The sequence below is a fragment of the Sinocyclocheilus grahami genome, unplaced genomic scaffold, assembly GCF_001515645.1.
Source record: "Sinocyclocheilus grahami isolate Dianchi unplaced genomic scaffold, SAMN03320097.WGS_v1.1 scaffold15.1, whole genome shotgun sequence".
NCBI classification, from domain to species: Eukaryota; Metazoa; Chordata; class Actinopteri; order Cypriniformes; family Cyprinidae; genus Sinocyclocheilus; species Sinocyclocheilus grahami.
In genome coordinates, this window is record NW_015505194.1 from 1877066 (window position 1) to 1902579 (window position 25514).

The 25514-nt window shown below is 38.1% G+C and overlaps 1 protein-coding gene across 9 annotated transcripts in view; it reads right to left on the minus strand.

The window, feature by feature from the left end:
• LOC107601600 (NHS-like protein 1) overlaps positions 1 to 15247 on the minus strand; it is a 57894-nt gene extending 42647 nt beyond the window's left edge. For 5 of the 9 annotated variants that reach the window (XM_016293885.1, XM_016293878.1, XM_016293847.1 and 2 more), the window contains exons 1-2: positions 10822 to 11058; positions 9698 to 10263 (exon numbers count right to left, since the gene is read on the minus strand). In XM_016293885.1, coding sequence (XP_016149371.1) covers positions 9698 to 10022 — 325 coding nt within the window. In that variant the 5' untranslated portion in view covers positions 10023 to 10263; positions 10822 to 11058. Of the gene's footprint in view, positions 1 to 9697; positions 10264 to 10821; positions 11059 to 15139 lie in introns of those variants that run through there. The other 4 variants (XM_016293870.1, XM_016293861.1, XM_016293854.1 and 1 more) reach the window with 4 other exon arrangements.
• Between the last annotated feature and the right edge of the window lie 10267 nt (positions 15248 to 25514).

A 25514-nucleotide genomic window follows, 5' to 3' on the forward strand; every position in this document is an offset into this window, starting at 1 on the left:
CGGCCCGCAAGACTTGCACTTGGACCATAGTGGGCCCGGTGGAAAAAAAGGTTGAGAACCACTGCAATAAGGCTTTCCAATGGAAGAGGTATGAAGAGGACCCACGTTTCATTTATGGTTGTGAAATGTTGTATGATCGGCACCATCTAGTGGTTAGATTAGGTTTGAACACAACTAATTGTCAAACTGGTCCTTTAGTGACCTCTAGACGAAGTCATCAGGTTTCCAATGCAGTGCTCATTTCATATTCAGCATATCAGAACATTAACTGTGAATTTGTACTGACCAAGCAGCATTAATGGAGCAGCATTAAACAGGGCCTTAACAACACTAAATCCCTGTAGCATCCCATCTTCTGTCCACATCTTTGACACTCTCACTGCCTAAACACTCTACATTCAACTTTTATATCATAACAAGTCTCTGAGGAGTCACAGAGGTCTGACTCTGGTCAGAGATAGAGTGGAGATCTCTCCTCTCCAGCCTTCATCATTACAGGACTACGACTCTCTCAGGAATTCAGTTCGTCAAATGATGCTAGAGGGGCCCTTATGAGGCATATCATTTCAATCACATTTAATAATCGTGCCATACAAAGATATTCTATGTAATTCAACAATTCTCAACAAGTGAGGTCACGCTCTGAGAAAACATTCAGTTTACAGATAATGACTTGTAAGTTGCTCTGTAACATTTAGTCACTATATTTGTCACGGATGACAGCTACTGTTGCCTGTATATCAGATACTGACTACACTGTCTGAACAATCTGATCTGATTTCATCACATACAAAACAACCGTGCAAACAATCTGTCCTAAAGATAACATTCAAGAACCAAATTGGATTTGTGTGCAGCGTGAACATGTGGCCAGACGAATAAAATACTGGTCAGCTGGCAAACCTATTTATCAGAGTTAATGAGACTTAATTAAAGACTGAGCTCAAGCTAAATCAGCTGCTGTTGTTTTACCTGTTTGCATCAAGATCACAAACACCTGCTGCATCCAAATCCTGTTACTGAGGTGTGTGTGTGTGTGTGTGTGTGTCTTCAACACATGACATATAAATTGGAGACTGTTTATTGTAATAACCTGGCCTGGAGCTGAATGGAAGGTGAAAAGTGAAGAATGGAAAAGTGAATCAGATACACTGCCAATTCAATGCTAAAGAGCAGAGGTTTTTCCAAAGCCATGATGGCTGGCCTGGCATTAACAGTATAAATGATCTAAAATAATTCACTTAAATGATCCCTAATGTTGGATGAAACTAGCCTGTCCCTGCCTTTTAACCCCTGCTGACCTTTCATCTAATGTCATTTAGCACAATTCTTTAAGACATATGGCTTTGAGGAACCGATCAATACATGTGACGGCTGTCAGCCCTCACGCTCTGAATCTGAGCCCTCTGCTTAGGGATGACCTGTAACCTAATTACCTGACACACTGCTCAGAGAGGAAACGTACTGTAGTTTGCTGTGAGATGATCGCAACGGACCTGAAATAAGATACAAGTAGAGATGGATATAACAGTATGGTTCAGTGTTTGTATCTGTGGAGAAAACCACAACACTGATCAGGGTTTAACAATAAGGGGTTTGCTGCTGGCATGGACACAGGTCCCATCACAAAAAATAAAATAAAATAAATATTTTAAACATGTTTTGTACAATTTACTAGGGGTGTAACGGTTCAGATTGCTCACGGTTTGGTTCGGTTCACGGTTTTAGGGTCACGGTTCGGTATGTGCTATGTTCAGAGAAAAAAGGACTATGGTCAAATAAAAATAAAGAAAATAATAACAAATTATCAAACAAAATGCAACAGCACAAATGAATACGATAGAGCAAAGATACAAATAAAATAAACAGAGTTTTTCAGGTGTTTAACAGTAATTTTCAGGCCCAGAAATTAAAAAATATTTTTAAATAAATATTTAAGTCTTCAAAGATAAATCAATATTTGTTGTTGTAATGTGGGAGGCCAATAGGTCTGTTTTACGCATTGTTATTTTCAACAAACCATATTCTACATGCATCGTCAGATTTGAGATGAGCTGTGGTGCAAGTGGGGTCAACCTCAAGTGGGCCAGGGCTGTTGCGGGGCAGGCCGTGGTACGTACCGCGATATGTATCGTGGGTGGTGTATCATGGTTTTTCAGTTCGGTTTGAATATCGTTACACCCCTACAATTTACACGCACACAAAATTCCAGTTTTCCATTTGCAATAAATCTAGAAATTATACTGCTCCAATGTATCTCCACACAAACTATAAATACATAAATATTTTTGGAAAATAATGACATGTGCTGCAAAATATTACTGTTTCCCCCCCCCAATATTTTTCAATCAGTCTCACCGTTCTTTCCAATACAATCACAAATCAGTCTCACAATTTTAACAAAATGATTTTGAATTGACATCAACATTTAGGTTTGAAAGGCATAAAACCTGGTCAATGAACACAAGATAACAGTACTGGCCTGATTGAGGCCGACACCTTTTGACTGATTTCCAATCATCTTTTAAGATTTTATTAATTTCTATTATTTTTTTCCAAGCTTGGAACCCACATCATTTCAACTCCAAATCAATCATGTGTCCATGTTCTTCTCCCCCTTTCTACTTGGCAAACACCTGATGTCCAGACTCCAGACGCTAAATAAAAATAGTCTTAACCCTCAATCCCCTAAAGCGATTAATCCACCAACCAAAACTTAATTACAGCTGCCATGATGGAACAAGAGGTCCAATTAGTGCCAAAACTAAACCAAACAAGCCAGAAAGAGTCAATTAAACCCAGTCTCATCATGATGGAGAGGCACTGGTGTGACAGAAGTTTATGCAGAGCAGGAATGAGTGTTTTAAATCTCTCTCTCACACACACACACGCACGCACGCACGCACGCACGCACACACACACACACACACACACACACCAATACATTCATATGTAGTGACCTCCTGTCACCCTCAGCCAACACACAATACAAAGAGCCACATGAAGATGCTCTCTAAAGTGAATTAGGGCCCATTACAGATGCCATGCATGTGCCTGGAGAGTGTGAGGAATAGGCCACTAAAAATATAGATTTACAATTAAGTCACAACTGACATATTGAAGCAACCAGAGCTGTATGGGAGTGGTGATTGCCAGGGTTGATTGGGTGTTGCTATGCAGTTGCTAGGGTGTTGTGGGTAGTTCCTAGTGTTTTTTAAAGACGTTTGTCAAAAGAGCCTACCCCTCCAAGTCTCTATGATACTCTATTTCATGGTCCTCAAGTAAATCAATTGGAGTTTTTAGAAATGCACCAATATGGACATTTTAGTTTATACTGATACATAATAACATATATTAAATCTGATAACCGATATATTGCCCAATATTAGATCTCATTTGCATTTTTGAAAACTGATTACCAAAAAAAAAACATTTCCAATATATTCAACATATGACTCCATGTAATGTGGAAAACCATGTTTTGTTTTGTTTTTTGGTATAAAGAAACTATACATGCTTATGAAATTTGTTTTATAAATGCTCTGCATATTTTAATTCATTTGTTTTTAACAATCTATTATTAATAATGTGGGGTCTCAAGATCATTTGGCTACATGCTATCAGCCTGTTTTACTTAACAAACCAATACTGATATGATCATATACAGTGCATCCTTTTGCCCGGTTTTATTTTTTCAATGTATAGAAATAAAGTATGAAAAATTATATCTCTCCTCAACAAGACATAATTACGGTGTCATTGATGGTCTTAGCAAACACATTGTGTGTTTAATACTTGGGCCTAGAGTTTTTGTTGTAACCCTCAGTATAAATAAGTAGCACTAACAAATAAAAAACTCCATCTAAGAACAAAAGCAGCAGCCTTCCATAATGAGTGACAGCTCTCGTTCCTCCTCAAAAACACAGGATGCTGACCCCACACCGAGTGACACTTCTTTACAGTTGAGTAGCTCCACCCCCAATTCTTGATGAAGGAGGTGAACACATAATGAAGGAGGTGGGGGTGGGAGGAAGAGAGAAAGGGAATGGGACAGAAAGAGAGCGAGATGGAAAGAGGAAAGGAGTAAGAGAATCCAGAATGTCTTTAAGGAATGGTAACATAAGCAGTGAGGTTTCTTTTGTCCCTGTCTTGCCATCAGCAGGGGTTATGTGTGCATGCCTGAGGGGATTCGACGATTAACAAAGTGCCTTTGTCATGCTGCGGGACTGAACTGTAAGAGTTAGTTAGGCAGGGTAAAGATGAAGCCTTTTGTATTCACAATTCACAGCAAGGGGCTAAGGCTACCCACAATCCCTGACTGAGATTAAGGATATAAGGACCGTGCAAACAATAGTAACGGACCAAAATAACTTTGGCCTGCTTAAGCAGGGGTCTGATGGTCATCAGAGCAGTCAATAATCCTGTATCTGCCCTGAGATGGCCGCTGAGGTCAGGCTAAGTATGATAATGATGTTAATACATGCTCTTCGATTGGAGTTAACTGTGAACAAATGTTGGATGAAGCCAGGTACATCATAATTATCTTTTAGAACCTAGAAGATGACTGTATTGTTGAAATGGTGGCCTATATTCTCCAGCCAGGTTCCTCTGTAACACTTTATGGACAGTATTTTGCTCTGACTATCTATATCAGTCTCTCAGATTCTCCAGAATATAAATTTTCTATGATTTTCTTTGGCTCAGTCAACAATGCATTTTGGCTCCAATTTCCAACTCCCTCTAGAAAAGAATTTCGTTAAACTCGCCTCATTATTCAGTGTCTGCTCCTGCCAGTTTCTGTCAGTCCCTTGAGAGGATATACTGAAGAATTGACCAACCACTGGCCACCATGCTTGAGCTCAGCTTAGCAGAGATCTGTGAAACACCTGCTCAGCGCCTAATACTGTAACACTGCATCATCCATGACAAGTGTCACCGAACAATACAAGACAGTGAAGGAGAGAAAGGACAAAAATAACTGGGAAAAGTGAGAGGGGAAAGAAACACTGTGAGTTTTCATTCAAACTATAGGCCTATACGAAGACTTAAAGGGGTCATATGACATTGCTAAAAAGAACATTATTTTGTGTATTTGGTGTAATGAAATGTGTTTATGCGATTTAAGATTAAAAAAACACATTATTTTCCACATACTGTACATTATTGTTTCTCCTCTATGCCCCGCCTTTCTGAAACGCGTCGATTTTTACAAAGCTCATCGTTCTGAAAAGCAAGGTGTGCTCTGATTGGCCAGCTATCCAGTGCGTTGTGTTTGGCCGAATACCTCAAGCGTGTGACGGAAATGTTACGCCCCTTACCATATTGTGATGATGCCCTGTTAGGCCGGAGCGATGAGACAAAAACATTAAAACCCATTATAAACGAGGCATTTGTTGCATCCAGTGGGGACATAATTACTGATTATAATGACTTATACTGTCTTTTTACATGTTGCGTTGCATCGCGCCGCGTAAACATGATATGATATGATAAGTTGTAAATACAACTTAACCACTGATTTCTAGTCGTGTCCTCTTTTGGAAGACCAAACAAAGTAGTTTCGCTTTCACAAGGAAACACACAGCGTCTCCACTACATGGCGGCGGCAGCAACAATACTACAGCGAGAATCAAAGTTACGCCTTCTTTCTTTGCGTGAACATTTGGGTGGTGTTATGCAAATCTTCCCACACAGTGACGTAGACGTGTGGGGGCATGTTTAAACGAGGCGTTTTAGGAGGGCGTGGTTGACTCTTAACTTTTATAAAGAATATCTCTTTGGGATTGAGACTTTAGTCTTGCCAACTTTAGGGATCTTATCTATTCATGAACAGCTTGTAAGACTCCAAAGAGAAAGGAAAACTTGAAATCGCATCATATGACCCCTTTAAAGGTGACATATCATGAAAATCTGACTTTTCCAGGTTTTAAGTGCTATAATCAGGTCTCCGTTGCATCTACCAACCAAGGAAACGTGAAAAAGATTAACCCAGTAACTTTGTTTTGGTACGCTTTTTTCTGCAAGCCTCTGAAAAAAGGGCACATCTGATTTTGCTCCCTTGATGACGTGGCAAAGGGATTTCATTATAATATTACCACCCCTTAATCTGTAAGTTTCCACCCACGGTGCCGTCATTTGATTTTGCAAGGTAACGGTGACAACGGTGTACCAGTTCTAATGCCATGGCTAAAGTTTGAGCAAAACATGCTAACTGTTCTGTCTTTGGCTGCACTGATGAGCACAGAGCACTGTTTAGAGTCCCAGCCTCAGAGGAGACAAGAGAGCAGTGATTTATTTAATGTAAATTGCTGCTGCCACACAGATCTAAAATAAACATGCAATTTATTTCCCAGCTGTTTACCTTTACAGACATAACCGACTGTTTTTGTAACTCGTGTGTTTTTAACGTAAACTTGTGTGTGAAAGAGAACTTAGTTTAGCACTCACATGCTGTCTGGTGGCTGCTTTCTGTACGTGTGCTTCGGATGTGTGCGCTCAGAAAACCGTATATCAAAAGTTTAAACTAATATGGTTTAAAACGTATGATTTCAGCGCGATAAATATGATAATCAGAACCAAAACAGATGTTTTTTAGCAGGTCCGAGCTGTAATAGCGCAGCTCTATTCTGGAAAAGGGGGCGGGCAGCAGCAGCTCATTTGTATTTAAAGAGACACGCACGAAAAACAGCGTGTTTCTGCTTCCACTCAAAATAGGCATGTTCAAAATTATATAATAAATGATCTGTGGAGTATTTTGAGCTGAAACTTCACAGACACATTCCTGTAATAGCGCAGCTCTATTCTGGAAAAGGGGGCGGGCAGCAGCAGCTCATTTGTATTTAAAGAGACACGCACGAAAAACAGCGTGTTTCTGCTTCCACTCAAAATAGGCATGTTCAAAATTATATAATAAATGATCTGTGGAGTATTTTGAGCTGAAACTTCACAGACACATTCTGGGGACACCAGAGACTTATATTACATATTGTAAAAAGGGGCATAATGTGTCTCCTTTAATTCAGCAGGGTATGACAGTAGTGTGCTGAACACAAAGCAGAGCTGATCTATGGAGCACCTTGAGCTGTCACAACACATTAGCTCAGACCAGTGTGAGAGAGCAGAGACCATCAGCTCGATGTGGACACTAGAGCAGTCCAGGTCAACTTTAATCTAAACTCTACAGACACTGAGCACCTTGCCAATGAGAAAAAAAACCATTAAGCCACAACAGCCCATGTGGAACAGTGATTACCCTGGTTAACATTGTTAGGCATGGCGCGAAGTAAAACAAAAATTGATGTTTTGCAACAAAATCTATTATTATTAATACATTTTGTAAAGCAAAAAGTATAATTTATTATTACATATCTTTAATTAAATTGGTGTATTTAATATATATTTCTAATTAATTATTAAATAATGGAATACATTATTATTAAAAAATATTCTATGTTAGGGTCCTCATGAGTGGTGACTAGGTGGATGCTTAATGACCCACATCAAAAGTCTCATCTCTAGAGACTATTTCTAAATGCATGTTACAGATCTTGTTGTGAACAATTCCTCTGTGCATGCATTTCTTTTTGAAAGAAATTTTTGCAAGCTAACAATCATCTGCCTCCTCTTTTGAGTGCAACACCCACATCTCAAAATTCAATCAACAACGATGCACAGAACCTACATTTTTTATTTTTCGATAATCTGTTACTCTTGGATGTACGTCAAAAAACACAAGATAAGACTATCTGCTACTTCCGTTTCACCGCAACTTTAATGTGAGTCTATGGAATTTTTTCTTAGACAAAAAGTAATGTGCTGAAGGTTAGGTAATACAATCAAACCAAAAATTATTCAGACACCAAATATAATTTTTGATCTTTTTTACTAGTGGGTGCAGGACACTATATTTCATTTATGCAAGTGAGGATAACAAAATAAAGTAAACTGTGACATATTATACACAAAAATTCTTCATACAGTGCACTACCAGTAAAATGTATCATATTTGGGACCAAAAATTATTCAGACACTTTGACCTGACCATGTTTTGCTTAATTGTTATAGGACATTATCAAAATGAACTTGTTTTGACACCGTTTAACTCTGTGTTCTTGTCATATTTTATTACCATTTTCTAAACTATAGCAAATAAACTGTGACAACGTGTGAAATGTTGAAGGTTTATTTTGGTTATTGAGAATAAATTTTGGTTTGACTGTACATATGGCCCAAGGTTTGTTCTTATTTTTTCCCCTAATATTTATCTTTCTCTATAGACACTAGCATCGCCATTTATTTAGTATTTCAATCATATGTATAAAACCTCCCCTAAAGCCTTTTTTGTCCCTCTTGCATTATAAAATATCGCCATCCTCTTCTTTTTTATCACACCATCTTCTCCCTCATTCTCAACCCATTCACACACATTCATTGCCCCCCTCTTCACCTCTCTGGTCCGTTTTCTCCCCTCCATCAGATAATAATTGACTCAGTGAGGTGATGGGGGACACTGTATCTGGGTCAGTTCTGTCCCCTCCATCAGAATCAGGAAAGATCAGTCAGTTGTTTCCCATTGTCCTGGGTTCCCATGGGCAGCTTCTCTTCTGTTTCTTATCATACTACTGTAACTGAGCATCTGATATGACTCATATAGACAATCAATACATGCTAACATGTGCTTAAAGGGCCTATCTAGACAACTAAACACGATGCATGATTAAAGAGTAAAGACACTGTTTGAAATGGTCTTAAACAGCCTATGTTTATCATTACGCCATAAATGCATCCCCATCCATCAGCCTCTCACCTTTTGCACATGACTTTTCCTGTGCACTTCATACCATAACCTTTAGAGTCACCCATTGATCACATATATCGGTAAATCATGAATGGCCAACGGTCTATATGTGTGATGCAATGAAAGATCAATAAATGGCCTTCTGCGTGATACTGAGTGAATTAAGCTAACCTTATTAAGGACAGGAAGGGAAGAGGCCCCAAGGGGTCAAGCCAAAAAGGTTCAGTCACATCTCTAAAGGTCAAAGATCACAAAATCTTAACAGAACAATCTGTGTGCTGATTGGTTCAAACGCCTCAGACAAATGCAGTCACACCAAAGACAATGACAGCAGACCCAGCGTGTTCTGGGACACGAGCAAGCTCAGCCGCTAAAATCAACATAAATAGGAAAAGGTGTGGAAAAGTTTTGAAAAAGTTCTGCTTAAACAGTTTGTACTTAAAAGAGATAATTCACCCAAACATGAAAATTCTGTCATCATTTGCTCACCATCATGTTGCTACAAACCTGTATGACTTACTTTCTTCAGCGGAATGGAAAATAAAATATTCTGAAGAATGTTGGTAAACAAACAGTTTTGCTTACCATTGACTTCCACTGTATGGACATCAATAAAAAAAAAAACACATTGATACACTTTAATTATAATCTTATTTTCCACAGAAGATGTCTTGCAAAAGGTTTGGAATGATATGAGGGTGAGTAAATGATTACAGAACTTTCATTTTTGAGAGAACTATCCCTTTTAATAACCATTTCAACACATATCTATCACTGTGCAAAAGTTGTCATCGGACTATTCCATTGATATAAAACTAAACTAGCTACTAAATTCACTAGAATGACACCTGCCAACCTATTACAACATTCAAAACCATACAAACACTGCCATATACTTACAGGGAAAGCAAGATACCGAGTTCCTCTTGCAACAAGACTGCGAGCGTGTGAGTGTGTCCCCTTGTGATCCTTTTCCCTGTACTCTTAGCATTGGTTTAGGGGTCCACAGTGATTCTGGTCTCTGGTGGACTTTGGAGGCCAGCAGTCTGCGCTTGATACCGCACTCACTCCTGGTGCAAGGGTTCTGGGCCGGTTCCAGGGCCGAAGACTGAAGCTGTGAGGGTGGATTGTTGCCCATCTTGCAGGTGCAAAGGTTGGCATCCCGCACTTGGTAGCAGCAGTCCACTACATTCACGATGGAGAGGTGCTGAGCATATGTTAGCATGCTGAAGGATCATCAGGCCTGGAGCTGTCTTGGGGGCAGTCCTTGATTTGACCCCCCTCTCTCACTTCATCCGCCAACCTCAGGTCTGTCCCCTGCCCCCTGGGATGGGGGGGGGTGGAAGGAAGGCAGTGGGCGGGGCTTGTTCTTTGCAACACACAAGGGACCCGTGGTGGATCTCCAGAAGACAAACCCCTCTCCTCCTCGCCGCACTCTTTTCTCTTGGTCTGCTTGAATGAGGCTGCTTGAATTGAATTGATTTGCGCAAACAAAAGCCGCAATCCGCAGTGTCAGATTACACACAGAGTTGCATCTCCAAAACAAGCAAGCAAAAAAAACTCTTATTTTTGCAACCTTGAATATTATGGTTCCATAGTAAGGTACCATTACTATTAACTAACTAATTAAGGTCCCATTAATGTATTAACTAACATTGACTAACAATGAGCAATACATTTGTTACATCTTTGTTAACGTTAGCTAATAAAAGTACAACTGTTCATTGTTAGTTCATGTTTGCTTAGATTCATTAAATAATATTAACACGCGTACAACTTTTAGTTTTAATAATATAGTAAATGTTGAAATTAACATTAACTAAGATTAATAATAAGACGTTTTTTTCATTGTTAGTTCATGTTACGTAATATATTAAAATATTAAAACAACATATAATATATCATAATATAGCTATAAATCATAAAACTATATTAAAATATTAAATATGAGCCAAAACAGACAAATAAATAAATAAACAAAAATTGAAAGCTAATAAAAATAAATTAAATTAATTAAAACCTACTTCTCTGCCGGAACTCACAGTTTAGAAAGTTTCAGACGTTGGAGAACTGATGATTCAAGCATTCAAATACTAGAAAACACCTCACAAGATGTTAACACAGCAATCTTCATGAGTTCAAAAGGTTTTTGGGGATCTGATATCAAGTTCTGTGAGAGAACACAATTGTTAAATGAAGTTACTGCTGATCTCTCCACCTCTCTGGACACAAATGAGAACTAACTATTATCCTCTTGGTCCCACCGGTGTTTTGGTCAGTGTGCTTGGCTCCTCTTGCTCATCTTGGGTTAATCTCTTAACCCGGATTATAAGACAGACACACACAGTCACACAGATGCCCAAATGGTACAGGTAATTAAGCCTAAATGCAAGAGCTCAAGCACCTCTACCAACACAGAAACAGGTTGATGTCTATTGACTTTAAAGGAACACTCCACTATTTTTGAGTTAAACAGTTGAGTTTTACCATTTCCTAATCCATTCAGCCGATCTCCGGGTCTGGCGGTAGCACTTTTAGCTGTAGCTTAGCATAGATCATTTAATCTGATTAGACCGTTAGAATCTCGCTCAAAAATGACCAAAGAGTTTCTATATTTTAGGCGCAAGGATATTACGCATCACCTGAAAATATGCTAACTTCCATCAACATAACCAACGTGACCAGCTGCTTGCACAGGGAGCGTGCTGGGGACTATTTTCAGGCGCTGCGTAATACCATTGCACGATGTAACTACAGAAGAGTCAAGTTTTAAATAGGAAGGGTCTCTTGATATAATTGTGGCCCCTGCTGCCCCCATGGTACGGCAGCAAAGTTCCTTGATTATTACGCCGGGAATGAGAGTATAGTTCCTAGCCATATCGGCCAAGAAAATCACAACTTTTCATTTTCTGTTGGTCTGAGTACACGATGTAACTACAGAAGAGTCAAGTTTTAAATAGGAAAAATATAGAAATTCTTTGGTCATATTTGAGCGAGATGCTAACGGTCTAATCAGATTCAATGATCTATGCTAAGCTACAGCTAAAAGTGCTACCACATGACCCGGAGATCGGCTGAATGGATTCGAAAACGGTAAAACTCAACTGTTTAACTCTAGGGGAGTTGGAAAACGAGCCTATTTTCAAAAATAGTGGAGTGTTCCTTTAAAGGAAACATCAAACACAGAGCTAGCATTACACTGAATTGCAGATCTTAACCAGATTTAGTTAGTCTAAATTGCACAATAAACCACATCTTTTTTTAAAACAGAGGCATGAACTTCCTTAAAAACAAATCTGAACCATTTCCTTAGTCAAATTACATTCCCAGTCAGAGACTCAGCAGAAGCGCTGGCCAAGGAAAACACTAATCATACTGCCTGTAAATATCAGAGTTCACTGCTTAACAGTACACAGTACTATTGAGTGTTGTTTAATATGAGTGTTTAATCAAGTGTGCTAATCTAAATACAATCTGATTAAAATGAATTGTGTTGGGTGCTGCTAACCTGCTGAGGCGACAAATTGTGTATCTCTGGCAATCATGACAGCTTAGTGAGCAGGACATTTTACAAAGAGGAACAGTGACCTCTAGCTGTGGATGGAATAATATAGTCCCATTATTGTCCCATAAAGTGATTTCATAAAGCTTTTCAAACACTTTTTTTGTTCTGTGATTGGGCAAGAATAACCAGCTCAACAGGTCAACACCTGGCACAAACTGAAATTAACCAACATACATTAATCTTCATCCTCATTATCATTCCTTTCTACAGAAGTGTCACAACAAAAACTTGAGATCTATGGAAAAAAGAAAATCAGAAACCATGTGATACTACAGAAGTATTTGAATGGCATGTGCTGTCTGAAGTAACATAGCACTTTTACATGTGAGTAAGCGTGCTGTAAACTGACCAGTGAGGAATGTGGCAGACAGTAAGCGTGAGAACTCCTCATGAAGGTCAAAGTGTAGGAGATGTCAACCTGAGAGTCACAGCCTCTCATATATACCAGCAGCACAGGTGTCATATCGTGAAACAGAATTTTGGTCATACCACCCAGCCCTATCTGATTGACATGTACAAACTAAAGTTTGCTTTTTCTGATAGTTATATTAGGCAGATGGAACCATTTAATAAACCAGAACAAAGTAAAACCAAAGCTAAATAAAATACTGTTATATAAAAAATGAATATAAACTATTTAATTAAAAATAAAAAAGATAGAAGATTTTCTATATATAATAACCCTTCTAAGTGCATGTGACCTTGTCTATAAAGTTTCGCTTCACATGGCTGCTAAATGTCTAACATGTCTTAGCACTGGTTTATATATAGGTTTACTCTACTTGGGGGTTATATAGGTCTCGCATGCATAGCCACAGTGCTTCAGTTATATCTAAACAATGTGCAACTCCCATACATGACTGGAGTTAGGGCTGTCAAAATGGCCGAAAAACTAAATTCGAATTTTGCACTCAAATATGATCAAAATTCGAATTATATTCAAATTTAAAATGCATAATTTCAGTTAGGGTGAAGAAAAGCTTTTGGCTTCTTTCCTGAGGCCACAAGAGGGCGCATCATTCAAAGCATAAGATAACATGACTATCTGCGAAAAAAAGTGCATAATGTTTATAAAACAATTATAATTAAGTTGCTTAAACAACTATAAACAAAACAGCATCATGTATGTATGCATAGTTTAATACAAAGGGCGGAAAGCCAATCACACAGAGTACATTTTTCATTTAAAAACATGAGATGCAGTGGGATGGGGAAAACCCGCCTTAAAGTCTCGATATATGTTTTTTTCAAAGTTAAGCTTGCATTAATTTTACATGGCTTTCTAAACATGCGGCTCTTTTGTGCGAGACGCGAGTGCAACAGTAATAGATATCTGTCTAGAAAATGCATGAAATATGCGTTCTGTGTGAACGGCTTGGTTTCAGTTGTGATGTGAACTAGATCTTCTCCGCATTGATGTTTTCATTTTCCGCTATATTTTTAATGAACAACGCAGCAGCGCCGCATATAGTGGCTTCGACTGGACAGGCTAACAAAAACATTATAATACAACGACACTTACATCGTCATCGCATCTCGTGCGCCGCTGATAAGGCTGCCTCCTTAACACACACCTAAAATTGTGGATTTTTATTTTAAATTTGACGAATATTCGAAATTCAGATTTTTTTTTGACAGCCCTAACTAGAGTTCACCCCCATTACACAAACAAACACTCTACACACATATACAAGTGCAACAGTCCATATAAACATCTTCCTCATTGACACATCAGTATAAGCACTACAGCTGGTTCATCTGGCTTGAATAAATGCAAGTTAAATCTGAAATCTACATTCCCTAATCACATTTCTGTTCCTTCATTATGCAGTAAGCAACAACAACAAAAAACAAAACGTAAATTGGCATGGAGGCAGCATCTTGGGTCAAATCAAGAGTTATGCAATAAATAAACCTGCGCCTTTCTCTAATAAGGCAGATTTACTGCTTGATCTGCTTTTCCATCAAAAATTAACTCATCATTAAAAGTTTGCAGAAGTAGGACAACATCTAAGTGGATGAGTTCAGAAATCTATTTATTGTTGCATGGCAGGACAAAAAAAAAAACATTTTGGTGTATGTAAAAGAAAAAAAGTAGCAAAAATGATTTTTGATGCATAGCTGTATGATATAGTACTATAAATAGTTTAAAATTATCTATTAGAGGAATATATTTATAATTTTCCATAAAATGATCCACTACTGCTCTGAAAAATCATTTAGATCTTACTTCAGAATGCTGAACGGATCATACAGAGGGAGAAAGTAAAACGATGAGAGTGCCATGGAACAAGAAGAAAGTAAGGTATCTGGACGAACACACTCTTGGTGTCCACTGCACATGGGCCAGCACCATGCCACGACACATGTCTGCAGCAAATGTGCCTTCAACAGCTGTCTAGCACACATGCTTACAAAACACAAAATTAATGCATTTATATCTTACTGCAAAGCTTGCCAACAAATTTTAAACATCTCATCATCACAGACTCACTCACACACAAAAACAATGTCAATTCTATAATATACTGCTTTATTTATCAAGACAAAACAGAGGGTTAAAATAAAAAAGGACAAATTGTTAAAGAAAGAAGAAAAATGACAAAGGAAACAGAAATCCCAAAGCAATAAGTAATTTTTTCCAACCACAAAGACCCTCTTTCCCCTTTAATATAATGCAAAGATTCCCCTATGCCGTTATTTTTTCTCTCTCAAACACACACATGTGGATACATACAACAGAAAACAGCATGCATACAGACACAAAAATGTCTCACCTTCCAGGCATGACATGACTCTATGTCCATTAGAGATTCCTGGAGATGTCAATCCCACTCCCGCGAGCGAGCCCATATCCAAATACACACACAGGCCTGCTCATGGGGAACATACACAAACTCACTGACCCTCCCCTCTGTGTCTCTCTCTCTCTCCAACTCGCTCGTTCTCCCACCACAGACACTCCCCCTTTCCCGTCATCTCAGTACCATCTCTTCCCTGTTTTTCTCTTTCCCTTGTTATCTCTCTCTTTCTCTGTACTTCCTACTTTTAAAGACATGTATGGACACATTTGGGCACTCATTCATGTGCACACTGATGTTTTAAAAACAAATTAACCCAACTGTTGCCCCATGTCTGAACATGTGTCCTTATTATAGTAAGCCAAAAATAGTATGTATGTTTGTAAATGCATTGACAGAGTATTGACAGGAGTCAATTATTGACAGAGTTGAATCAATGAATCAATTTGATTTCAATTCACAAACTATGGATTTGATTAGATTCTGATCTCAAATCGATTCAATATCGATTCATATATCAGGTATAGTACATGTCAAGGGGTCCAGAATCCCTAGCGACTCCACTGCACATAAGGTAGTTTTTACATAAACATTTTAATGATATATTATATTGATACTTCAATTTGTTGCTGAAATATAAACATTTAAACAGTGGCTGTGTTAAAAAAACGTGTTTTTATAAATATTCTGTATTGAAGAATCAATATTTAATAACAAAAACCGATAAAAATTGAGTAATCAATATTGACAATCCAGCCCTAGACATATTCATAAAACAGTATGCAAAAAATATCTAGTTCACCCAAAAATTTACAGTTTTCTAGTATTTCAATTGCTGGTAGATTGATGTTTGATCATCAATTGATGTTTTTATAAGCTGTTTGGACTCTCATTATGACGGCACCCATTCACATTGGTAAGCAAGTCATGTAATGCTAAATTACTCCAAATCCATCCCGAAGAAGAAACAAACTCTTCTATATCTTGGACGGCCTGAGGGTGACGGTGTTTCTGCAAATTTTCATTTTTGGGTGATGTATTCTTCTAAGCATGCATCCCATTTTGCCGTCGCATGAGATCAGGAAAGAAATCGTCAACAAATGCAGTATTTTCTGAATGTGAACATGATTTGAGATGCAGTTTTGCTTGTCCAATATTCATTTTGCTTGTCCAATATTCATTCATATTCATTTTGTTCATTTTTGTTTCATTTGTTAAAAGCAAATACAAACACTTTACAGCACAGTTTAGTTTCAAAGGGTGTGCGCATTTGTGAAAGTTTTTAGACAGTCAGCAGTTCCAGGACAGAGGCGGCTCAGGCTTACCCCCTTTTTGAACCACAATCACTTAATCCCTCAAAACACAGTGGCTGTGTTATTAAACCCAACAACAGCTAACAGCTGTCCCGGATAGCCATTTCAGCATCAACCCCCTTCACAGACAGTCCTGTTTGTTTGTGACCATGTGCCAAATACATGCGGCTTTACAGAGATCCTTTACTACTCTTTCTAAGCTATGTGCTTACAAGCCAGCTGTGTGTACCTCAATCAGCTTAAATGAACAGTTATGGATGGATGAAGCTTAGACTCAGGTCATTTACAGAAGAAAACACTATAATGTTCAGGTTTGTTCACTATCATCATCATTAGAGCAGAACAGAGGGGCCAAGGGGAAATTACATCAGGTGGACTCAAAGCAAATTAGTGAGCACTGAAACGGTGAGCTCACAATAAGTCCAAAACCTATAAAGGTTCATTGATTTCCAATGGAAGAGTCAAATGACCTGGACACAGAACAGAAAAAAAAAAGACAAATGCTGATATGGTTTGGGACAAAGACAAGTGACCAGTTAATAAGAAAAAAGGAACTCTTGTTTGAAAAAAAAAAGAATATTCAATTGCATTTAGAATTAATTTTATATTGCAAATTTAGCTGGAGCTTCTCGCTAATGCTAAGAATTAACAGTACAAAGACTAGTGACAGCGCTGCTAATGAGCTAAATGGTGACAAACCCTGACAGTGATATAAACCAGTGGGTGGGTGGGGGGTAGGAGTGGCTCAGTGACCCTCCGGGGGGATTATTACAAAAAAATAAAATAACAGCACCACCTCTCTTGTATGTAATCTTTGATATTCTGTGTTTCAGAGCAGCTCATGCCTTTTCTCATCACGCTGTGTGAAATACAGATTGAACGGCAGCTCAAAACACCCGACTGCTGCATGAGTATATGATACGCAAACTACAGCTCTTGGCTGGAAAAAGCAAGCCAGTGTCGTGCTAGTAAAGTTTTGATGGATGAAGATTGTAATGTTTAAATCTATCTAGAGGCAGGGGAAGCACAGCTTCCCCATAATTTTGAGGTGAAAATGGGAGGAGGACGATTTAATGTTAATAAAATTCACAATTAATTTCAGTTCATGTCTCAGAATGTGTATTTTTTGTTTGTAATTTCACAGTTGTAATACCATAACGTGAAAGTGCCGCTTTTCTATCGCAAATGTGAAGAATCTGCTGATGTAACTACAATCACTAATGATAGAGAAAGGGAGAGGGAGGCCAGGGGAGAGCTGAGCTCTCGTGCCTCCGTTGGTAAAAACAATTAGCCAATCAGCATTGAGTGTTCACTTTCAGCGCTGAGGAGTGTTGAGAAAAGAAACCTCGTAAGAAACCTTCTGATATCAATCAATCATCACAGAGACGTAAATTACGTGATATTAGTTTGAATGTCTGCCGCTACGCTGATAATGTATCAAGTACTTATGTTGAGTAGCGATATTGAATATTTGATCGCCAACAGATTTACCAAGCTGTCATTCAAACAGTATATATACAAATTAAAAAAAAGCCTAAGCTGGATATAGGCTATAGCAGTCGGCTTAATTAAATGGCGAAACAGGCAGCTCTCTTTTAACACACACTTTTAAGAAGGGATGGATGTTTGCTTCAGGTGATAGGCCAGGTAAGTGAAATTATGTTATCTTGCTGTATGTGTGTCGTTTTCTTTATTTTTTTTCTGACTAAAAGCAACCAAAAAGCCATTTTAAAGGGGTTAAGCAAATAATAATAATAATAATCGGCAGGGATCCCAGACCAATATTTTAAAACCCACAAGCCGCCACTGTTGAAAAGTACACTAGAATACAAAGGTTTTTGTAAAGGTTGTGGGGCCTTGCAGTATTGATTCGGGGAGGAAGGGAGCCTTGGAGTAAAAAATGTTGAGAACCACTGATATAAACCTCATCTTCTTGGTAGGTGACAACAACAGGTTACTGGTTACTGTGGCAAGAGGAAAAATCAATGCCCACTAAAAGCCAAAACACTGCAAACAGCTTGAAAGTGTCCTACATACATGAATGAGAAATGTTTGGGTGTTTCTGTGGAACTGTAAGAGGCCAAGTCATATGTAATGATCTCGTGAATGCATGCATGTCCTATTTTGGTACAAGTTACTCTCAACTACATGCTCCATTAATATTTTGTGTTGGTTTGTGCCAGTAGCCCACAGGCTATTGTGAAAGACTGGGTCAACATTACTATAGTTGGTCACCTCAGTCCAAATAAAAGACTGAAATCAATGTAATATTGAGATTAAGAGTTTTAACAATGTAACTACTGAATAATGTCAGGTGAATCAAATTTGGTTAGCTAGTTGCATTATTGTAGACTAGCTTGTTTTCCATTTTCTTTATCAACAAATTACTTTAATGTGTTTCAGTCAAAAAAAAAAAACATTCACCTCAATCAACAATTCAGCAGACTCTTGTGATGGTGTCTTCAGAATATGCTCTGGAAGGAGCAAAACTCCAAAAACCCGCAAAAACCCGTCTTTCGGATGAGACGTTAAACCGAGGTCCTGACTCTCTGTGGCCAAATTCGCCCATTGGCCTCTGACCATCACGGCCTCCTAACCATCCCCATATTTGCTGATTGGCTTCATCACTCTGTCTCCTCTCCACCAATAAGCTGGTGTGTGGTGGGCGTTCTGGCGCAATATGGCTGCCGTTGCATCATCCAGGTGGATGCTGCACACTGGTGGTGGTTGAGGAGATCCCCCCCTTCTATGTAAAGCACTTTAAGTGCCCCGAAAAAAAGCGCTATATAAATGAAAGGAATTATTATTATTATTAAAACTAAGCAATAAATAACTTATTTTGAGGTTTTAGAAGTATGAGCAATGATAAACAACACTCCAAGGGGCACATAAATTAAAGGTGAAGTATAGATAGCACGCTCGAAACACCTTAAGAAATTTTCGAGCGTCGTTTCTATGACAGTTGTCAGCAATTCCTCCCCTGCTGAAGTGTCAGTGCTAAGACAAAAAATAATAATTGATAATAAAAAATAAAAAATCACTTCAGTAGTGAATTAGTTTGCACTCAATCCAACGTGACGAGATAAAAGATTGCGTATCGCTAAATAATGTCAAGAAACACGCCTTTCTATTGAACTGTCTACACAAATTGCGCACGACACAAACACATCTCGAACAGTGAAATTCGGTTCACAACAAATGACTCTTATGAGTCGGTTCTTTTAATGAATCGTTCAAAAGACTCACTTATTTGCTCAATCCACCAGAGCAGATATTAATCAATTTTTGCTTACCGAGAGCTTGTTAATTCTGACTGGTTGTGTGGTAACGTTACTGACCCTCCGCTAACCCGCGCTGTCACGTTTCCTTCACGCGCCTGTATCGCCGCTGTCAATCATGAAATAAGAAGCGATCACATTAAGAGAATAATGTCAGGAATTACATAATATCTCGATTAACCATGCTTTTATAATGTTATACAGTCATCACAGTATCTGATGGAAGGCTATCTAAAATGTGAAACTGGGCAAACTGTGTAATGGAGAGTATTCAGAAGCTAAACGAATCAAGCTTATTATGAAGAGAAAAGACTCATTGTTTGCATAAAAAAAACAACTAATTTATGATGCTTGATTCTGCATTAATAAGAGCGATATTAGCAAACAACCAAACCCACATGACCTCAACTATTTTAACAAAATCAACTCGTCAATTAATCCACAAGCATCAAAAGCACAGATTTTGACCAAAGGCTGTCTTCGGGACAGACATTTCTCTCCAGCAGGCATGTGAGCCTGTCCCAGGGAGAATCAGGACCGCCACACAATCAGTCATTTCATTGCCATAGCAACTGGCAAAAACATCCTGTCACTGGGCAACCCACACTCCGAAATTATGGGTCTACTACAAGGGCCTGACAGCCCAAAATTATAGGATGCATTTAAATAAAGAATGCAGGAGCAGCAGTTAGGGCAGTTTAATTAGGTTTGCATGTACCAGCGTAGGTGCCAAAAGAATAAATATATGTTTTAAATTTAGAAGCTTGTATGCTTGTTAACATCAAGATTTTAACATAGACTTGAAATGTAGGTGATTTTGGAGAAATTTCCTGTATTGTTTCCTGCTTTGGAAAAGTAGTGTTTTTCCTGCTATGCCTCAGGAAAAGCACTGGGCATGCATGTGTGTCTGAATATAGTTTATTTATTTAAATTGAATATAGTTTATTTAAATTGTGAAGCGTGACAAAAAAAAACTGTATAATTTTTCAAATGAAAAAGTGTAGTCTTTACATTAATTTGACATCATAAAAATTACACACATAATAAATAAACGCCAATGTTTTAGCTCGATGTTCATGTTTTTTTTTATGTTACTACTTGTTTCAGAATGTTCAGAGAAAATTCAAAAGTAACATTCCCATAATGATAAAAATGGTAAATGATGGAAAGTTCCCTTAACGTTCATATAAAAAAAATATTTTTAAAACAATTTAAAAAATGGATGTTCAGACAACATTCAGAAATAACAGTTCCATAATTTAATGGGAATGTAAACAAAATGTCCTTAGAACATATTTTTCTTAGCTGGGGCTTGCCATAGCATGCCAATTGCTCAATTGTTGAAAAAAGGAGTGTCATTTGATAGATAATATCTGGTTTATGACTTTACACAAAACAATTCAGAACTCTGCACAAATGCACTGCTATGAAAATAACATGCACCAGGTATTTGCACAGGTCACAAACTATGTAAACCACGTTGCCATTAATAAGGCATCACTATACTGGAAATGCACTCATGCTGGAAGAGAAATGAATATGCAAATCTGTTCTACAAAACATCTGATTGTCAAAAGTCATGCCAAATAGAGCGTGGGAGTCAACAGAGTCAGCAGTGACAGCTGAGGAAAGACTAATCTTACTCCACCGAGTCCAGCGCTGGGATCACCCCTACAGTAACTTTATTCTACTCTGATAGAATATCTCATTAGAACCAGCATAGAGTTACAGCTGTACTCCAAAACCGCATACACACACACACACGCTCAAACAAGCCAACCAATAAACAAGTCTACAGAGATACCAGGGTGGAGTTTCTGCTTTCATGCAGGAGTGGCAGATTTGTCATTTGATTTACAAAGCAAACTATGTGCCACTGGACATTTAGACCAACACAAAGAGATATGCATGAGACTGACTGATGTGATCAGCTGTTGGTAATCGGTTTCAGTCTCACCCTAGAAACATTCAAACCTGAAAGATTTTATTGATACACATTTGGTTTCATACAAACTTCTTTTAACATAAGTACATTAAAACCACTAACAATTCTTAGCTAAAAACCCCTGAACCCAACAAGTAATTCTGCTCACTTACCTCAACTCAAATTTATGCAGACGTTATTTTAATTTAAAAGGTAAAAATAAAAGTTAATTCGGCCCATTAAATGAAATAGCATTAAGACATTCAGTCTCAGGGCTGAACAGCTGTGTCTGACGGATTGACCACAGCAGGCACAATGAGGGCATCTTTGCCCTTGCGTCTGCACACACACACACACACACACACACACACACACACACACACACACACACACACACACATACTTGGCATGGGCTCTCACACCCATATCGCCACCAGTCAGTGACATCACCCATTTACGCAGACTCATCTTAAGTTGCTTACACACACACACACACACACACACACACACACATACTTGGCATGGGCTCTCACACCCATATCGCCACCAGTCAGTGACATCACCCATTTACGCAGACTCATCTTAAGTTGCTTTAACCGTTTTCTAGCACTCTCTTCCAATTTCCTAACTCAAAGCCCTCTGGTCAACTCTCTCTACTCCAGCCCTACAGGCCTCACTTAACCTGTCGATAAGAAAGACGTGTTAACGGCTCAAACAAAGACAAACCTGCAATAAAAAAGACAGTGACCTAATTTCTCCCTCCTTGTAAACAACTTACTCTCTCACTTCCTGCAAGAGCAATAAATCCAAAGACAATAGAGGAATCTACTAGCTGTTAAACCCGACATGTCATGGAGCAATTTGATCACAGTTTACTATATACAGCTAATACATACAGTAGTATGATAACATTTGAATGAACCTTTTAAGCTTTACATGAAGTATATTTCTAAAAGGGACAGTAAGTGTATACTGTGCATTGTCTATAAAAAAATAATGAATTTACTTAAAAAAAAATTATGTATAATTTTTATATACATAAAAATAATTGAACATTTATTTCCCAAAATATGTCATTGCAACATTATTTTACTTAATGCAACATATAACAGTTACAATGAGTAATTTCAAATGAAACTGACATGCTTTAACGTGTTTGGAATTTGTAAATAACAGAATTTTCCTAAATATTTTATTATGCATGCAGTTTTTATGATGTCATATTAATGTTGAGAATTAATTTCTGATCAAAGGTTTGGGGTTGGTAAGATTAAATTATTTTTTTTTATTACATTGATCAAGGTGACAATAAAGACAGCTTTACATTATTAAAAAATTCAGTTTTAAATAAATTCTGTTCTTTTCAAACTTTCCTGTTTGATCCTGAAAAACATGTATTACACAGCACAACTGTTTTCTACATTGATAACAATAAGTAAAGTTTCTTGAGCACCAAATCAACATATTAGAATGATTTCTGAAAGATCATGTGACACTAAAGACTGGAGTAATGGCTGATGAAAATTCAGCTTTGCCATCAAAGGAATAAATTACATTTTAAAATATTTTACAATAAAAAAACGGTAATGTTAAATTGTAATAATATTTCACAATATTACTTTTTACTGTATTTCTAATCTAATAAATGTAGCCTTGGGGAGCATAAAAGACTTCAAAACCATAAAAAAAATACTAAGTCTTACCAACCCTAAAATTTTGATCGGCAGTGTACCTTATTACACTAATTTTCCATTACATTAAAGAGGAGACCTCTGGTGCCTTTCAGATCACACACACACACACACACACACACACACACACACACACACCGTGTATCCTCACCTATATAGTGCTGGGGCTCATACACCCAGTCATCATCATCTTCATCCACTCCATGTGGAGTGTTGGAGTGTCTATGGAGGCTGTTCTGGCTGCGGAACAGTTTACGGGTCTGCTGTGACAGCGAGGACACGCTTAGCCAGCTGAGAGCGCGGGAGATCGGGGCGGCCTTTTCTGCCTTCTCTCTGTCCCTCCCAAAAGACCCAGAACGCTTGTCCCTCATCATACCCTCTTTAAAAGCAGGGGATAAGATTGAGGTCACTTAAAAGTACAAGAGTTCTGTTCGCACTGTTCCTCACGAGTCTGGGATCAAAAGCAGAACTACATCACACGGTTTATGCTTAAAGATCATGAAGTGATTGGGTTTTAAATCCATGAAGCTCCAGCGAAATGAAAGAATGTCTGCTCTCCAATTAATGTCCCACAAAATGAAATTCACTGGCCCATATCCACAGGTGTCTTTGCAACCTGGATGACAATTTTCAGTCTTTTTTGCCTACTAGATAGAAAAAAACCTCCACTGTGTGTCCTGGAAATCCCAACATGAGTACTGCAGACCACAAGCAGTAATTAACTCAAGCAGCAGCCTGGAAAATCTCCGGTCTTCCCCCGACGTCCACCAGGAGACACGGTGCAGTTTAAAAGCCACACCACTTTAACAAAAAGACCAGTTTTTTGGTGAGCACCTTTAAACCTGAAGTTGCAGCTGAAGAAAATCAGGCTCAAGAAGGTTTAACATTCCGTTTTAGTACTTTTAAATGCTATTATAAAGACCAGTGATTATTTTACAACATCCATGTGACACTGGTCTAAACACACCTGGAAAGACATCACCAGAGTAAGTTTCATAAATGAAGATGGATGAGCTCAAAAGTCCTTTTCCTTTTCATTAGCCGGTAACAGGATCAGGTGCTTCTGTCGCCGTGGACCGTGTTATCTCCCCGCCGCTGTGTACAGCCACCACCGGATACTCTTCCTGATTACTGACACTGACTACACAAGGGTGTTTGTCACTCACCTGGGACTTCAACACACATGGGCATACAATCAAAGTCAGTCCTGCAGAGTGCCAGACCAGGCGTTCCTCTGATCTCTTGGTGACAGTTGTCCAGATACAGCACCCACATACACTGACTGTGGGATTGAAAGTTTAGTATTACAAACAACTAGAGTGCTGGTGAAATATGACCTTAAAGCAGCCCCAACCACTCCCTTACTCCTCTCTGATCTCTCCCTCTGATCTTTGCCCCTCCCCTCCAGTCGCACAGCAACCACAGAAGGGCTACTGGACTTTCCACTCCTCTTCCTCCTCTGGGTTTCCCTCCCTCCTTCTCTTACTATTCTCTAAGACAGAGCCTTCAAACCGGAGTACAAAGAAAAACATATTTTACAAAATATATCTTACCAGTAAGGAAAAACAAATATGCATATAGTTATGTGATTTTGTTTTAGCTGATCTTTCTTTATAAAACAAACAAACAAACAAACAAACAAAAGTTGGCACACCATAGGCTCCAAAAATGCAAAACAATTTAATAATAGACTTCACACATGGTAACGTTTCCTTGGAAACTGTACCTTGTGTGAAGTCCATTATTAAATTGTTTTGCATTTTTGGAGCCTACAGTGTGCTGACTTTTGTCGAGCACCCAATTTTGAGCATTTTTTTGCCATTGATGTGCGTGCTTTGGTTCTGTCTTAGCTGATTTTTCTTTGAAATATACATATGTTCAAATTATCCTTATATTAATTAGCTCTGCAAGAACTTAAGCAAATAATATTTCATACATAAATTACATTATTAATGATTTTTTTAAAGGCAAATATGTAGCTTCTTTATTTACTGTATAAACACATGCTGAACAAAAACAAAAACACATTATAAAAAAAAGCTTTAAATATAATAGAAATAAATTAAAATGAATAAAAATTATTGTTTTATTTATTTTAATTATATAAATGTGTGTATATATATATATATATATATATATATATAT